The sequence below is a fragment of the Aptenodytes forsteri genome, unplaced genomic scaffold (assembly GCF_000699145.1).
Source record: "Aptenodytes forsteri isolate BGI_AS27 unplaced genomic scaffold, ASM69914v1 Scaffold128, whole genome shotgun sequence".
In the NCBI taxonomy this organism is placed as follows: Eukaryota; Metazoa; Chordata; class Aves; order Sphenisciformes; family Spheniscidae; genus Aptenodytes; species Aptenodytes forsteri.
Genome location: NW_008794880.1, coordinates 604,383 through 617,604, shown reverse-complemented (window position 1 = coordinate 617,604; position 13,222 = coordinate 604,383). Strand labels below are relative to the sequence as shown.

Below are 13,222 nucleotides of genomic sequence, written 5' to 3'. Positions count from 1 at the left end.
CAGATTTTTTTTTTTCCCTCCACAAATCAGCGGTACATATCTGCTTTTTTAATGAAAACTTCCAATCACGTAGTGAGCACAAGAGTTTTACTATGAGTCTAATTAGTTGTTAGAGTTTGAAATTCTTTTTATACCTGCTTTATATGCCTCCAAGTGGAGGAGTCAGAGAAATACTGTAGTCAGATTAATTGCAATAATGCTCAGCTGGATGTTTTTATTAAACATAATAGCATATGGCATCTAAATAATATTTAAAAATACTATGCATATTCACAGTAGCTTGTGTGCTATTAATATGCCTTTTTTTACTCTGTTGAAAAGGAATGATATTAGATTTTCCCAGTGTTTTCTTGATGATGCTGTACCGTCCAGCCAAGCTGGACTAGTGGGTCATAAACAGTGTAATTAAATTCATATAACAATAGTATGAAAGTCTCTTTATCAAGACAGAAAGAAAAAAAAAACCAAACAAAAAAGACACCTAAATTTTTTAGCTTTCTGCAGTTTGTAGTATGAACTTGCCTGAAACTTCACTGTATTTTGCACTAATGCAGCTGCTCTGCTACTTTTTCTGACTTTAAAACCAAAATTCATAAGCCATTTTAAAACTCTTTTCCTTGTACTTGTAAGTTATGTTCTGATTCTGCCTTGACTTTTTTTTTTTTAAAACGCTGAAGAAATATGGATGTGAAGAGTAGAAATTACTTACTTATGAATCGCCAAGCACTGGAAAAAGATATCAAGACCTCTTATATTATGGATCGCATGATTTCTGATGAAGTACTGACATTACAGGAGGAGAAAAAAGTGAAACAACAGGTAGAATTGTCTCACTTTTTTATCTTCCTAGTCTGCTCACATGTTTTATCTTTCTTTTTAATAATAATACTTTCTGTCTATCTCATTCCTGAATTCAGCAAATTCTTAAGCATATGCCTAGCGTGCAGTTTTTATCACACTTCATAAGGTTGAGTTAAGAGCTTGGTTAAGTTGAAGGCTATTTCATAGTTGAAGGCTATAAACACAGTCTATGATTGACAGAGTCATAGATTAGATAATTTCTAAGGTCTCTTAGTTTTTTATAACATCTCTTTTAATGTTTTTTCTAGAATACACAGAAGGAGCGAGCAGCTATGCTAATAAACATTATTCTTACAAAAGATAATAATTCATATAGATCCTTTTATAATGCACTACTTCATGAAGGGTACAGAGATCTTGCCGCGCTTCTTCAGGATGGCATCCCTGCCATCTCCTCTGGTAATAGAAAGAGTTCAATGGATGGAATGACTTCGTACGGTCAGTATAACTTGAGCAATCCCTGTGCTTGAAAGTAAAGAGAAATTGTATTTTTTATTCCTTGCTAAGTGACTATCTATAATAGCTCTTCCAATGGAAAAGGAGTAGTTGGTGCATTCACTTGTTTTGGTAGTGTAGTAGTCAGTATTTCTGTATTTCATGTATTTAATATGGCAGGAGAGTTACAACAATTATGACTTTTGTAGGTCATCTTGAAAATGTTCATATTTAGTAATGTTTATTTTAAAAGACAGGAAACCTGAAGCTCTCACAGATTTCTCTAAATTGTAACGTTTTTGTTGTATGTGAAAGAAAGACTCTTGTTTGTATATTAAAGAAGAGTTGAATCTAACATAAAAAGTTGTAGCCTCCAAAATTCTGACATTTCTCTTGAACAGTGATCTGTAATCTCTCAGCCTACATTCTAATAGCTGATCTAGGTTGCTTAATTCTCTCCACCAGATCTTTCAGTTACCCTACAGAGTTCCTAACTTTTACATACATTGTCATCAGTATCATTTTTGATTGACATGAAATAAACTGGTAGTTTCTAATGGGCAGTACCTTCTAACTGCATATGACTAAATGCCATGTTTACTGTCACTCTACATTTTAAGAAATGTCCTAGACACGTGGAATTTTGATTACTTGACTAAGATTTCCTAAAGCTTATCAGTATAATATGGCACTGCATATGGCCACTTTGTGGCCAGCAGTGAACAGATAAAGCGCATATTTCCTTTCCTGCTATGCTTTACCTGCTCTATTGCAAGTCGTGCTATCTTAGCTTAAATCAAAGGAAGTCTTGCTTGGACCACAGTGCTGTGCTGTTAGCATGCTGTGTAAGGCTTTTATTTCGTGGTTTTCTTTTCTGCTGCATCCAATGGGGCAGTAACTTCTGGCTGAGAAAGTGACTTGGCAGTTGGGTATAGTAATGTTGAGCTCCTGTGTTTGTTTGTTTGCCACAGTTTCTACTGGAGCTGTAAATTATCTTTTCACTTCTAGGGATTGATGTAACTAGCTTGCAGATAATGTAGTTATTAATTGGGACACTATTTTAGGTGGGAAGCTAGTTACCTGTTAAGTAATTTATTTCCAAAAAGCCATCTTTTTTCAGTATTTGGTATTGTGAGCCCAGTAGTTTTTAGAGCATTTGTATGGGACACAAGTTTGGGGGGGGAGCCCACTAGTTATTTGGGGTGGGGACTTGTTTGGTTTGAAGAGGCATCACGTTTAGAAATTACTTTTTATTTTCACATTTCTTGTTTTTAACTTTAGTTAAGACAATTCTCTGCGAAGGAGGTGTACCACAGAGACCGGTTGTGTTTGTCACTCGGCCAAAACTGGTAGATGCTATTAAACAGAAACTGTGCTGCCTGGGAAGCGATCCAGGCTGGGTCACAGTTTATGGAATGGCAGGTTGTGGGAAGACTGTTTTAACAGCAGAAGCTTTAAGGGATCATCAGCTCTTGGAAGGTACTCTTAGAAAAACGTCTATATTTTTATAAAAATCACTACAGGTATACGCATATTGGACATACGTGGCCAAGTATCTTATGTCATCTTGAAAGTAATTTAGGATTTAGGTTTCTAAATTCCTTAGGTGCTTCTGAAATATTTGCTTGCAACTTACAGCTTTCATAACCATTTAGTGCTCTAGGACCACTAAATATCTTAATAATTTACGGGAAAAGATTCTGAATAGCTTTTCACTTTGGAATCTGCTTCGGTTTATGAAAGTAGATACATCCTTAATTAACTTGAAATTGTTACTTCTGTTAGTGCAAAATAATAATATTTAGTTTATATTTCTTTTGGTCATTTCTTGTTAAATACTCAGACTCTTCCCCTTGCTATGTGAGTTTAAAAAAATCTTGCTCTAACTTTTGCATGTATTATAATAAAGGCAGGCATTTGTGAAGTGATTTACACTAGTATCACTTTAGCTTAAAGCAGACCATAAATGAAACCATTTAATTATTTCCCCCCCCTCCCCACATAAGACACTTGGAGGCAAAAGTGGGACTTAGGCATTAGAAAACATGATGTAGGGATAGAAACTACAGCATCCTCTGCTGCAGCTGACGCTTCTAGATGCCTTCTTGTTCACTGTTTTGGGATAATTTTCACATTCCAGCCTCTGAACTCCTGCAGTAGTACAGGGTGAAAAAAGTAAGTGCCAAGTCAGACTAGCAGGAAGATGGACGCAGAAGGGGTTGTCGAGGGACAGGCAGGAAGGCACGTAGAGGGGAGGGACGACAGCATCAGTGGCAGTATGAATTCTCTGTGGGAACTTGCCCTACAGAGCCTGTTCCTTTAAAAATAAAAAAAAAATAGTGGTCTTGTAGAACCATCCTTCTGTGTTAATGGTAGAGTTGCAAGGTTGACTTGCAGTAGACTTTAAAGTTTCATATTTATTTGAAATTGAGTTATTGATTGCTATTGTAAGCTGCTATTAAATATTTCTGATTTAAAATGTATGGCATAATATTGCTTTTCTTGTTAGATTACTTTCCAGGAGGAGTTCACTGGGTCTCTGTGGGAAAACAGGACAAAGCAGGGCTCCTAATAAAACTTCAGAATCTCTGGAGTAGATTAGAAAATGACTCTACTATTTCACAAAGGCCACCACTTAACATTGAGGAGGCTAAAGATCGTCTTCGTTTGCTGATGCTACGCAAATATCCCAGGTGATGTCAGTAAAATGAAACACTGTTCTTTTAACTGATAAAACTTCGCAGAGTAACTTTGGTCTAATCGGCTAAGGTGTCTGTGTTGTGGTTACATGTCTCTGTGGTGTGTTTGTGTTGGTTTGTTTGGGTTTTTTTAAACCAACTTCCTAACTCTTCCACTTTTTGCTTTCCCTTTTCCTGTTTTACTGTAGATAATTGGGAAGTGTTATTCAAGGTGAAGTTAACAATACTTCTAGAATTTTGATTCTTGTGTAGGGATTCCTGGTAAAATTTTCTAAATTACTGACTTGCATATGATAAAAGAATAAATAAATTCAGATAAGTGTACCAAAGCTGAAGGGTAAACAGTTGCTAGAGGCAGGTGTGTAATATACATAGTATAACTCTGTCCCTGTTTAGTTGGGGTTTTTTAATGGAGTAACTTAAGGGACACGTTGTAGGCTTATCCTGGATATGAATATATTTAGTAGGCTAGTAAGGCTTCTGCTAACAAAATATGTTAACCATCTGTGCAGGAGTCATATTCGCTTGAAAAATTATTAGTTGTTGAAGGTTGGGAACAAACAGCTGGAAATAAGAATTGCTCTAACTTTCAGTGTTCTCATTGTGTACGTAGAATGCTTCACTGATGTGTGAGGATCATACAGCAGTAAAAGGATGTGTATCACTGCAGAAAAATTTTCCTTTCCGGAACAGGTGATGTCTTTTTAAAGTGTTTGGTCTAGAGTTATCAAAGTGAAAGCAGGTTTTCGTGATATGATCAATTATCGCCAAGAAACCAATTGCTTTCAAACTTCAGGAAAAGTGACTTGATTTAATCAAGCAGCATCTCAGTCACTGCATGGCTTTTTTCATCTTTGAGCAATAGTTTTTGTTATTTGTTGAGGATTTCATTACTCTCTGGTAAAATCTGTACTAAACTAAACAAGCCTGCACCTGAGCGAGATATCTCAGGAATAATACTCCAACCTTGTGATCTTTATAGATGACATAGAGTAGAGGAATACTGGCATTTTTGTACGGCGTGGTGGTGGGGGAAATCTTTCTTGCAAAGAAAAGATTTGAAAAACACTGCCAGGTCCTTCACAAGAAATCTCATTTTTTGTGGAAGTCTTATATGAAAAGTGCAAACAAAACACTTTCAACTGAAATTTCAGGTTTCCCTGAAGTATGTTAAGTGGTTGTCTTCATTGACACAATTCTTGTTATTTTTTGTTCATTAACAAAACTCTTCAATACAGAAGAATTTGGATGTTTAATTCATGCACAACCTTACAGTCTCTTCTGAGTAGAAGGGAGAACTGTGTGCTATTTTCTTTTAAGATGTATCCCTATGGCATCATGAACTGTTCCAGAAGTTGGCAGCTACTGTATAGCCAAGTAACATGACAACCTAACATGGTTAATATACTGTGCTATGCTATATTGTTTGTAGTGCGCAAAGTGAGTAATTTAAGAGGTACTACTTGTGTTTTGTCAAAAGAGCACCTGTATGCCGAGGAAACTAAGGGGAAAAGAGAAAATACCAGCTTTGGAAACAATTAGGCACTTGGTTTTATTTGAGGGCATTTCAATGCCAGCTGTGGCAGTGTCTTCCTTATAGACTGCCAGATATCTCATGTAGGATGCTGTTGACCTGGCAATGTTCATTAATCTGTTTCAAGATAAACTAACAGATGTTAGATAGGAGCATTGCAGAGAATGACTGCATCTCAAGGAAAGGGACAAGAATTTATTGTAAAACTTTACTAGTCTGACTGCTTTTCATCATTTCAAAACCATATTAACATGATCACACTGTTCATCTTAGTCCTGTTTATCCTTTCCCTTCTCCTCCTCTATCCTAAATGCTTTGAGCATATTGCCAAAATTGACTGTAAAGGTAGGAACTTTGTATCTTTGAAAATTCTGTAAGTTTAAGAAAATTGACAGTTGGATAAAGAAGAGAAATCCAAGTAGGTGCCTTCAGTGGCGAAAAGGAGTACACAGAATGAATTGAAGGGAAACGTACTTTGTTGTCTTGCTAATTGGCCAGCTTGAATACATGAGCTGGGAACAGGCTACAACCTGTGCTGCATCCTGCCCACTTAGGTATATGTGAGAATGTTGTAAGAACAAACAGAAAGTCTTGCCAATGATGGGTTATCTGGGAAATCATAGTGGGCGTGGGATGAGGTAGAGGGGAATGTACTGGAGAGTGAGGTTCATATGGTGCAAGTGTATTGGAAACCAAGCTTCGCTAATTCTGCAGCTTGTGGAGCTTGTTCTGTACTGGAATTCTCTTTGGTGACAAAAAGTCATTTCAGCTATTTTTGGATTCAGATAGTCAACCCAGTACATTTCTTGGGCATAAAGTATTAGTCAAAGGATTCCAATTGTGAATCCAGCACATTTCTTGGGATTAAAGTATTAGTCAAATGAAAACTTTCAGAGCAAAATGGCATAATGTATTTTGTTGGATTATAGTTGAAGAAATTGAAGCTATGATATTCTTTAAAGTAAGAAATTTCAGATTTAAATCTCCTGTGATTGTTATCACAGTGTTTTAGGCTTTTTTCTTTGTTTGGTTGGTTTTTTTAGTAGTCCTAATTAGTATTAAGATTTGTTGGTGTGGTTGGAGAAGAAAGTCACTGGTACCAAAAGATTGGGAGGACTTTGAAGTTCTTAGATTAATTAAAAACATAAAAGCAGGTTGTAATTCATACTGCCCAACATATTTTCAAATGTGAAAGTACCACAAAATTAATTATTTATGGCTATGATAGTATTCTTGTAAACGTTCTGATTTATCAAAGGAGTGTTAACAGAGGAATTGTATAAAAATGAAATATGGGTATCCAATACTTATATGCAACTTTGAAAATGTGGTATAATGTGTATGCACTTGTTTATGAAGGATAAAATCCTTATTTTAGGCATCGATAGCATAAGTGTCATTTAGCTGAAGAAAAATGCGGGAAGTCTTGGCATGCTTCAGTGGGAATTGATTAGTGTAGCTGAAAACGCTATCCCTTTAAAAAAAAGGCAGTAAATGTAAACAATCTACAGGATTGGGTTTCAATAACTTACTTTCCTCCACAAAACACACAGAATGCAAACAACTCGTATTTCTTTTCATAAATCTACTTGCCAGCCAATCTTTTTGTCTTCTTGCTCCCTTGGAACCAACCTATTAAAAACAGTTTTCAGTAACTTGTTTGTCAGATATAGGCAGGTGTAGGGAAGTCTACTATACATTATTCTGGTGAGATTCCATGTAGTAACCTACAAATCCTCCACAAAACACACAGAATGCAAACAACTCGTATTTCTTTTCATAAATCTACTTGCCAGCCAATCTTTTTGTCTTCTTGCTCCCTTGGAACCAACCTATTAAAAACAGTTTTCAGTAACTTGTTTGTCAGATATAGGCAGGTGTAGGGAAGTCTACTATACATTATTCTGGTGAGATTCCATGTAGTAACCTACAAATGTGACTAGCCATAGGATTTGAACAGGTAGTCAAAGTGTTGTTTATGTAAAAAAAGCCTCAGTCACTATAAAGTGTTGTTTATGTAAAAAAAGCCTCATCATCCAAGACAATTCCTTCACAAGAGGATTAGTCTCATACAGCTTTCCAAAGACACAAGAACAAAACTGAAAACTCTCCAGTCAAAAGGAAACTGAAATGGTTTCTCCCACAAAGCTTATCACTAGCCTGTGTCAAGCAGAGTTGTTATCTAGTCCTATACAACTTTTTTCTTCATTTATGGTATCTGATGACATGAAAAACAGAATAAATATTTCTGTTTTTTCTGGCATCTACTAATGGAAATATTGCTCAAAACTTAATTGTTTACACTTCAATTGTAGCTATACAGCAGTAAATGTTAAAAACTTATTTTTTTAGGTACTTGCGTTCAGCTTTCTTGCACAGTGTTTAATGCCCTCTTAAGATATTTTACATATTAATATAAAAATTATGCAGTGATACGTTGTAAATTCTGAAAATGTTCTTTCATTATTAAAATGAAATACTGTATCTTAGCATTAATAGTTGATCTGAAATCTGCAATATTTCTTCTTGCACTAGATCTCTTTTGATCCTGGATGACATTTGGGATTCCTGGGTATTAAAAGCATTTGATAATCAATGTCAGGTTCTTATCACCAGCAGGGACAGGAGTGTAACAGATGCTGTGGCTGGTAAGGAACAGTTTCCTCTCCTGCACCACAGATTGTGTGTGTATATGTATGCAATTTGTTTTTGTGAACTTTTAAAAGAACTTGATAGTATCTATGTCTATTAACTTGTGCACAAGTGGCAAAGTTTTAGAATTCTGCTCTGTAAGACTTTATGCTCTTCATGAAATAGATGTTATATGTTATCCTGAAAGTTACATGTCTACACTGAAGAGTGCAATGATTCTCAACAGGATAAATTAACCTGTGTGACACCGCTGCTGTTAGACTGATCATCTCTACGCTATTAAGCAGTCACTGCTACGACATGCCCATAATGCATTTGTAATTATTAGGTTATAGTCTAATTTTTTTGTCTCTCTAATGCAAACTTGATTCTGATAAGTAGAATTTATACTCTTCTTAGTACTAAGCATATAAAATGCTACGCATAAAATCATGAGCCAGGTCCTTTGCTCCAGATTCTGCTTCAAAAATACTCTCAATTTCCATAGGATTTTTTACATTCTTTTAAATTTTTTCCATGTTTCTATGTCTAGGCAATAAATATGAGGTTCATGTGGAAAGTGGACTAGCACATGAGAAAGGACTGGAGATTTTATCCCTGTTTGTGAATATGAAAATATCAGAACTGCCAGAACAAGCTAACTGCCTTGTAAGGGAATGCAAAGGTATACTTGCTGCTCTTTAACATACCATTTATCACCGAATGTATTTTTTTTTTCTTCTAGGTTTTGACCTAGAAAGAGAAGGGAACATTCTTTAATACTGTATGCCTTAAGTAAAACACAAGTGTTTGTTAAATGCTTTTTGTTTTTTTTTTTTAAACTAAATAAGTGTCTCATGTTGATTTTTGAGTAGTTTTCTTCAGTGTATCTTCCCCCCGCCCCCCTATTACACTTAAATTTGGTGAGTTTGCAGATGTTTACATGGATGACATGTTTTGTTTGTCTGTTCTCCACACCTCAAGAATTTAATCAATGTATTGGGAAAATTACCTGGTTTATTCAACCACTTGACTAAACTATTGGATTGTGTTCCTTGAAAACCTCTAACATTAAAAAAATCTTTTCCTTCAGGTTCTCCTCTTGTGATATCCTTGATAGGTGCATTATTACGGGACTTCCCTAGTCGTTGGGAATACTATCTCAAACAGCTGCAGAATAAGCAGTTTAAAAGAATAAGAAAATCTTCTTCTTATGATTATGAAGCCCTTGATGAAGCAATGTCCATAAGTGTTGAGCAACTGAATGACAATTATAAAGACTACTACAAAGACCTCTTTAGCCTCCCAAAAGATGTTAAAGTACCTACTAAGGTAATAACAGCAATGCAGAAATCTCATAGTTTTTAGTGAGATACAAACAATAACTTTGAAGAATTCATAAAAGTTATAACTGTTGTGTATAACTTATGCTGCATGTAACTTAATAGTAATTGCTAGATTGGGTAGGTCGGGTCCATTATTGTATCATCACTTTTATGGCCAGTAGTGAAACTAAAAAATTGTAACTGAATAAATGTATTAATGTTAGTTTAATATGCATTCCGTATATAGTTCTTTAATTAGATTGTAATTGAGCTCTCTGAAGGCTTAAAAACTGTTATGTGAAATTTGTCTCCTTTAAGAAAAAGATACGATCACCATAAATCAGCCCAAATAGACAAAAGATGGGATAACTTATATTATCTGTCCTATAGTTTGGTATGGAAGAATTGGTAACTTACTGAATTTATTACCATTTGTAATATGTGTATATTTGTTAGCATGTATTTTGTTGTCAGTTAATTGGTAGCCTTTTATGATATTTATACAAGTCATATTACCCCTTAGTTCTGATTCTTTTTTGTCTTAATGTGCTTTTTTAGGTTCTCTGTATTCTTTGGGATATGGAAACCTAAGAAGTTGAAGATATACTACAGGAATTTGTTAACAAATCGCTATTGTTCTGTGATCGTAATGGGAAGTCATTCCATTATTATTTACATGATCTTCAACTTGACTTCCTTACAGAGAAGAATCGCAACCAGCTTCAGGTATGGCATTGACTAATATACTTTTAATTTTACTCTCCAAAGCTGGGCGTTCTTCAGAAAATACTCCTCTGTTAAATAGTATCCAGAGTAGCTTCATAAAATAGGTCCACAATGCTGTTAAAGTTAATGCTGACTAATTAAAAACATTTATTTTCAACTTGAAACTGTGGAGTGATTTTCATGATGGTTCCATTTGGAGCTGAAAAACTAAACTGAGAGAAGACTGTATCCATTATGTCTCTGTCAAAGACATTTCCAGCAGGAGATGGAATGTTTCACCAATGATTCCAAAGGCATCAAGACCCTACCAGAATAGGAAGTTTCTTCTTTAATACAGAGGAGTGCTTTTTACTCCTTTTTTTCAATTTAAGGCAATACTTGGAGGGAGAAGACCTGTAAGTTGGGCCCAATAAATTTATCAGTTCTGAAGGACCGGGCAGAAAGAGTAGATAGGAAGAAAAGGCAAGTTTTTAGACTTGCTTTAGATCTACCTATGTAAGGGTCTTTTTTTGTTGGCTACCCACATTTAATGTGAAGAGTGATTTGATAGCTGTTCTCAACCTAAGAAGGAAGGTTAACAGCTTGCTTTTCTGTCTTTTAATATCCAGAGAATATTTCTGGGGAAGTTTTAAGCAATAAATTAGGTTAAGTGTGCAGTTTTGGAAGGTAAGCTTTTCTTATTTAATTTGTTGACATACAATGATTGAGAAATAATAATGATAATTAATAATAATATTCTTCAATACTATATAAAATATAATATTGTTAATAATTATAATTCCTCAAAACTGAAACCAGTCCATACCTTGGTATAGTATTAACTGAAAGTGTGTTTTGATTCACATTGCAGGAGCTACATAAAAACATAGTAAATCAATACAAGAAATATTACAAACTTAATACGCCTGTTCCATCTCAAGAGGATTGCATGTACTGGTATAACTTTCTAGCTTACCACATGGCTGGTGCCAACATGCAGAAGGTGAGTTCTGATTAGCATCCTCCATTTCCCTTCTCGATCCACCCTTACCCCTGCCTTTCCCCAGGCTTTTTCCCACTTGAACTTCTCTTCTCCCAGGCTTTTGTGCAGATAGGTAAACACTCAACATAGAGTCCTTTAGGGACTCCACTGATAATCACTGTTATGAAAACTACTTTATTTCTATCCTTTGTGTCTTGTCTTTTCAACCAGTTCTTGAGAAGTTTTCTTATTTTGTATCATAATAGCTTGTGTTTTTTCTTTTCCTTTTGAAGAAGTTTTTGATAAGAAATCTTCTCTAAACTTTTTTGAAAACCCAGGCTCACTTTATTGTATGATAATACAGGTAAATTGATTTCTTCAGAGAATTTGATTGGATTAGTTACTTTTTTCTACAGAATTCTTGTTAGTTTTTCCCTCTTATGTCATACTGATTTATGTGTAAAAGTTCATTCTCTGTATTACCAGATTTCAACAGCCATAAAAAAATCTAGTAAGAGTTAGATGGGCAAACCTCTTGTTCCCAGGATTGCCTTGGCACCTTTAAAAAATTGCTGTCATTTTTGCCACCTACTGTTCTTTAGGTACTGAGCTAGTATAAGATGCAAATCATGCAGCAAGATTAATACTGCAGTAGTTTCACTTGAACGTCTTTAGAATTCTTGCCTTGAATAGCATTTGGTCCTGGCTGCTAATTGCTTTATTTCACATGTACTCAAACCTTTTCAGTTGAACCTCTTTTGAGATGGTTCATCTGACTCATCATACAAAATACACTTTGTGTATTTATATCTTATAGGAACCTTCATAATTAATGTGGGCTACAAATCTATGGTCTTTTGGATCATACTTATTTCATTATCTCAATCCCTTTAATTTCAACGTATTGAAAAAATGTTTTTATTATTAGCCTTTCTACATTTTATAGAATTAGCTTCTCAGAATTCTTTAGCCTGTCTCATTATGACTGTATGCTTCCAGAGTTTAGATGCTTTATATTACTTATTTCTCATTATTTAGACATGATTTCTGTTTGTTGGAAGGCTAATAAAGATAGGAGGTATTCTTTTTCTTTGTTTAACCATGTAATCTTTTAATCCTTGTGGTATTTACTGATTTTAAATTGGAATGTACTTTGAGCCTGTGCAGTGTTGTCTCTAAGCAGTTTTTCTGATCCTAGCAAGTATGGTTTTTTTAACAAGAAGAGCTTTTTTAAGTACGTTAATAGCAAGAGGCAGTCTAAAGAAAACATTGGACCGATACTTGTTGAAGATGGCCACCTGTCTAACAGGGATGAAGAAAAAGTGGAGGCATTCAATGCTTTTTTTTGCCTCAGTCTTTAATAATACCGATGGATCTTGGGCTGCCCGGTCCCCTGAGTCAGAGGACCACGAGTGTGGGAACTGTGGACACTGAAATTGTAAGGGACCAGCTGTATCAGCTAAATGTTCACAAGTTCATGGGGCCTAATGGGATTCATCCCAGAGTACTGAAGGAGCTAGTGGATGTTATGGCAGGACCCCTCTCGATCATCTACCAAAGGTCTTGGGAGTCTGGGGAGGTCCCTGCTGACTGGAAACTAGCCAATGTTATTACAATTTACAAGAAGGGTGTGAGGGAAGACCCAGGGAACTACAGACCTGTTAGTCTAACCTCAGTTCCTGGAAAAATTATGGAGAAGGTTATAGTGGGTACTACTGAAAGGCATTTAAAGAATAATGCAATCATCAGGCACAGTCAACATGGGGTCCCAAAGGGCAAGTCCCATTTAACTAATTTGATACCCTTCCATGATAAGTTCACCCGCCTAGTGGATGAAGGGAAGGCGGTGGATGTAGTTTTTCTGGATTTTAGTAAGGCTTTTGATACTGTCCCTCACAGCATCCTTCTGGACAAGTTGTCAACTGTGAGGATAAGCAGGTTCACGGTGTGCTGGGTGAAGAACTTGCTGAAGGGCAGAGCTGAAAGGGTCGTAGTGAATGGGGCTACACCTGTCTGGTGGCCGGTCACCAGCAGTGTTCCTCAGGGTTCA

At 35.8% G+C, this 13,222-nt stretch overlaps 1 protein-coding gene across 1 annotated transcript in view; it reads left to right on the top strand.

The window, feature by feature from the left end:
- The first annotated feature begins 681 nt into the window (after positions 1-681).
- Positions 682-13,222, top strand: part of APAF1 (apoptotic peptidase activating factor 1) — a 42,080-nt gene continuing 29,539 nt past the window's right edge. The window contains 9 exon segments of the mRNA XM_009274674.1: positions 682-819; positions 1,110-1,299; positions 2,578-2,775; positions 3,806-3,989; positions 8,065-8,177; positions 8,714-8,845; positions 9,254-9,492; positions 10,044-10,211; positions 11,062-11,193. Coding sequence (XP_009272949.1) covers positions 682-819; positions 1,110-1,299; positions 2,578-2,775; positions 3,806-3,989; positions 8,065-8,177; positions 8,714-8,845; positions 9,254-9,492; positions 10,044-10,211; positions 11,062-11,193 — 1,494 coding nt within the window.